At 57.9% G+C, this 4572-nt stretch overlaps 1 protein-coding gene across 1 annotated transcript; it reads left to right on the top strand.

Moving 5' to 3' along the window:
- The first annotated feature begins 3207 nt into the window (after positions 1–3207).
- LOC114083834 (olfactory receptor 287-like) lies at positions 3208–4122 on the top strand. The gene is given in 1 exon segment (XM_027925106.2): positions 3208–4122. A coding segment is annotated over 1 exon segment (915 nt).
- Positions 4123–4572: the final 450 nt, after the last annotated feature.

Here is a 4572-nt window from a genome sequence, read left to right as displayed (position 1 = left end):
CCCAGTTTTGTCCAAATTGAAGAGTCTTTATTTAGCCGACAGGTTAGTGACTGTTCCCCTCGAGCCTCAACATTTTAGGATACTTAAAGGCAAAATCTGCAAAAAACACATCCAGGTTGACACAGCTGCAGGCAAGCAGGTATAGAAGCTGAACTGGGCAGTCAGCAAGACAATGCAATGGGTACACTGGTCTTCCCCACGGGACTTTCCAGGTTGGCACAGCAGAAAGCAAGCAGACGGGAAGTGGGTCAAAATGACCCTAGTTAAGTACAATAGAGAATGGTAACTAATGTCTAGATAATCAATCTCTGACAAGGTACATTGCCTAAGAAACATGAGAACCAAAAAGAGAATTTTACATTGTATAAGAATTGCTATTTTGTGTTGCCAAGTATGCTATAGTAGCTACCTATTAATGGGTACAGAGGTGGGGCTTTCCCATGGGAGAAGTATTTCTTACATGATATGGAGTCTCAGGGTAAAATGGAGTCTGTTTGGTCATTGCCTGGCCCATAACAGCTTCTACAGTGGGTGCTACTTGCCAGATGCTCACTCTGGCCTGCTCAGCACCAGGGAGACTGCACCACCTTTAACCAGCTCCCAGCTGGGGTGGCTGCATGGAGCTGGTGTTCCAGGGCAGAGTTAATCCACATGTGGCTGGCCAGGGTCCCCACTTCTCTTGAACAGCTGCCAAGTACCTGTGGGGCCTCAATGTGCTGACCACGGAGATTGGCTGCAGGTAGGGTGGGGCCCACCAAGGACCCCTACCCCAGGTGGCTGTGTCCCTGCTACTGAGGCCCAGATGCCATTTGGCTAACAGCATGCAGCCTCTTGTGAGCCCAGCACTGGCCACAGAGGCCTAAGGTGCCCACAGGTGTGGCACACAGGTTCCCAAAGGCTCCTGCTTGCAGGAGCTGAAAGGATCTCAAGGGCCTGACAATGGTGGCTCCTTGCCCAGGCCACAGCCCTCTCCACTGGCTGAGGATCCCATCTCCCCCTCCCCTGTCTGAGAAGAGGCCCAGCTGAGGGACCCAGCAGGAAAGAGCCCAGCCAGGCCCCTGTGGAACAGCTCTCCTGGGAGGCGATGGTGGGGAAGGGCGCGCAGCTTGCCATCCTCCTCCCACCCTGCCAGGGCGGTGCAGGATGTGTAGGGGCCACTGCCTATTCACAGCGGGAAACAACATGCCCAGCGTTGCATGCATGGCTGGGCCACTCCCTGGAGTGCCTGGCCTGCTGCTCCCCCAGGCACGTGGTTCCCGGCGTGGGGCACTGCCCCAGGAGATGGCCCCGGGGTGGGTGAGAAGTTGGGCACAGCCCTAGGGCAGGCAGTTCACCCTTTGGGCCAGCCAAGCTCCAGGGCCAGGCTCTTGCCAGCCACATCACTGTCAAGAAGGTCCTCCCAGTCCTGAGCCCGGAGAGGCCAGGTGGAGCAGCAGTACCGAGCACCAGGTGCTGCCTGCAGTGCACAGGGCTTGCCCTGTTGCTCCTGTGGGCAAGCAGGTGGGCCAGGTATGTTGGCTGCAGGGTGGGGACCTCACTGCTGCCCTATCTCATGCTATTGCCATCAAGACTGGGAGTGAGTGCCAGCAGGCTCAGGGCTGGGTCTCTGGACAGCACATGTGCTGATGGATGGCAGGGGGACATTGGGTCAGGGGGACATTGCTGGGTGCAGCTTCCCCCACCATGCAGGCAGGCCCCCCACCTGCACACCCACACGTGGCCGGCTCCCTGGACGTGAGACTGAGCAGGGCCTCCTCCTCATCTGTGGGGTACAGTAGGAGACTGGAGGTTGCTGCACGGGATGGCCACTGGAGGGTGGTTAGGCCCCACGGGGAGCAGAAGTTGCAGATTTCTTTTCTTCTTTCAGCCCAGGAAGTTTGTCAACTGCAAAACTGTTCCTTGAAAGGAGAGGCTCTCTGAGTCAGGGCTGAGGGACTTCAGTGCTGACCCCAGGTCAGGACCCCCAACCCAGGGAGGAGTGGCTGCCATCTGGATGAAGAAGGCAACTGTGGCTACAGGGTAAGGGCTGTCCAGCCCACCAGCTCAGGTGTAAGCCGGCAGGTTCCCCAGGTTCAGGAGGTGGCCTCAGGAAGCAGTGTCATGGGGAAGATAAGGTTGTTCCTTCAGGGCAACACCAGGTGGTCTTTGCCTCTCTTCTTCCTTTTGCAGGAAGTGTCCCTGCCTGGCTGCCTATGGCTGGAAACTCCTGGGACAGGGGCCACACAGCAGGGTGTGGCCTCCACCTGGGCAGGGGTGTGGATCAGGCCTGAGGTGGCCCATTGTGCTGGTTAGGAAGCAGATGAAAGGCGGCTGTGCAGGACTGTGCTGAGGATCTGCAAACGAGGCGGCAGCCAGAAGACCCACGAGCCTTCCTGGGTGGCGGACTCTGCCGGTTTACAGTCAGGAAGAGGGTAAGTGCTCTGAGGTAGAGGGCTGGTCCAGGGACATGTGCTTGCGTGTGGCCAGGGAGAGGGAGGAAGCAAGAAGATGGTTCTGGGTTCAGCAGGCCCCAGAGTGGCCGGTGGGCAGTGCCTTGAGCTCCAGTCCTCCCCACATAGACCATCCTTGATCCTTCAGGGCAATAGGATGTATTAAACAGATCTAGTCACCTGCCCCTGCCTGTGCCTCTCCTGCCCACTGACTTCTGGCCAGGAGGGGGCACTGGTGACAGTTTTCAAAAGTCATATTTTGGGAAGACTACCTCCCTACCTTCTAAGCCGGCAAATAGACTCAGGTTACAGCCCCAGGTAGGGAGGAGTAGGGCCATCCAGGGGCTCCACTCCTGAAGGCTGTCCTGTGGGGGGTCTTTATGGTGCTCAATGATAAGGATGTTCTACTAGGACCCTGTCTGGTTTGTTGGAGGAAAATGCTAAAACAAGACCAAGTTCATTTTATTTGTGAAAAGCTGACGGTTCCTGCTTTTTTCAAGGCTAATTAACTCTAGAATAAGGACATGTTCTTCTTGGGTGACAAGGACTCTAGAATAAGGCCATTCCCTTCCTCCCCCAAGATGACAAGCAGCAACTAGCTGACACCCACAGGCATTCTGGCCTTTCCTGCCGGCACAGGTGTGATCTATGTTGTCCCTTCACTTGCTCCCCAGGATGTTGGGCCTGCCTGGTGAGTAGACTCCAAAGAGGGTGGGGAAGGCTAGTGCCTCGGTTCCTCAGCCCCCTTCCTGGCTACCTGGTTGCCCGACACAGCGACATGGTCTGGAGCCAAGGCCAGAACATGTCCACGCAGGGGCCCTTCATCCTTTTGGGTTTCCCGGGGCCCAAGAGCCTGCGTGTGGGGCTCTTCTTGCTCTTCCTGGTCATGTACCTGCTCACTGTGGCTGGGAATCTGGCCATCATCTCCCTGGTCCTGGCCCACCGCCGCCTCCAGACACCCATGTACTTCTTCCTGTGCAACCTCTCCTTCCTGGAGATCTGGTTCACCACGGCCTGTGTGCCCAAGACGCTGGACATCTTCGCCTCTCGGGTTGGAGCCATCTCCGTGGCAGGCTGTGCGGCGCAGATGTACTTTGTCTTCTCGCTGGGTTGCACCGAGTACTTCCTGCTGGCCGCGATGGCCTATGACCGCTATCTGGCCATCTGCCTGCCGCTGTGCATCATGACGCCTGGCCTGGCGGCGTGGCTCGCGCTGGGCTCCTGACTGTGCGGCTTCTCCGCCATCGCGGTACTCGCCGGGCTCATCCCACGCCTCTCCTTCTGCAGCTCACGCGTCATCAACCACTTCTTCTGCGACATCGCGCCCTGGATCGTGCTGTCCTGCACCGACACGCGGGTGGTGGAGCTGGCGTCCTTCAGCATCGCCTTCTGTGTCATCCTGGGCTCGTGCTGCCTCACGCTGGTCTCCTACATCCACATTATCGGCACCATCGTCAGGATCCCTTCTACGCAGGGCCGGCACCGTGCTTTCTCCACCTGCTCATCCCGTCTCTCGGTGGTGCTCATCTGGTACGGCTCCACCATCTTCCTGCATGTGAGGACCTCGGTGGAGAGCTCCCTGGACCTGACCAAGGCTGTCACGGTGCTCAACACCATCGTCACACCAGTGCTGAACCCCTTCATATACACTCTGCTTAACAGGGTTGTGAAGGAGGCTCTGCTAGGACCATGAGGGGGAGTGAGGGGCGAGCTTCCCCCTGCCCTCCCCCTGGGTCGCTCTGCAGGGTGGGAGTCTGTTCTGGGACAACTACCCCACCCCTGTGGCTGAGTAGTGTCCATCACTGCCTGGATCGTCCTTGGGCCTTTGTCGTCCATAAAGTTGTACAGCCCCCCTGGAAGTGGGGGGGGTTTCTACTTCCATCACAGGGTTTGCCCAGAGGCTGGGGCTCAGGGTCCAGGCAAATTCTGGAAGAGAAATAGGGTGCAAGCCCCCAGGAGGTGTCTCCATAGTGCAGTTGCCAGGCCCTCAGCTCCAGGGGCTGGTCAGCCTCTGAGACCTGGTCATATGGTCTGGGACCAACAGACTCTCTACCACCGCCCAGACTTCACCACTCCTACCTGGGGTCTCCAGAGGTACTCACTTGGAAAAGCACACCTGAGCCCTCTGCAGTGGGCTGTCAGG

Source organism: Marmota flaviventris, chromosome 4, assembly GCF_047511675.1.
Source record: "Marmota flaviventris isolate mMarFla1 chromosome 4, mMarFla1.hap1, whole genome shotgun sequence".
Taxonomy (NCBI): Eukaryota; Metazoa; Chordata; class Mammalia; order Rodentia; family Sciuridae; genus Marmota; species Marmota flaviventris.
The sequence above is the reverse complement of the archived record's forward strand: the minus strand, read 5'-3'. Positions and strand labels throughout refer to the sequence as shown.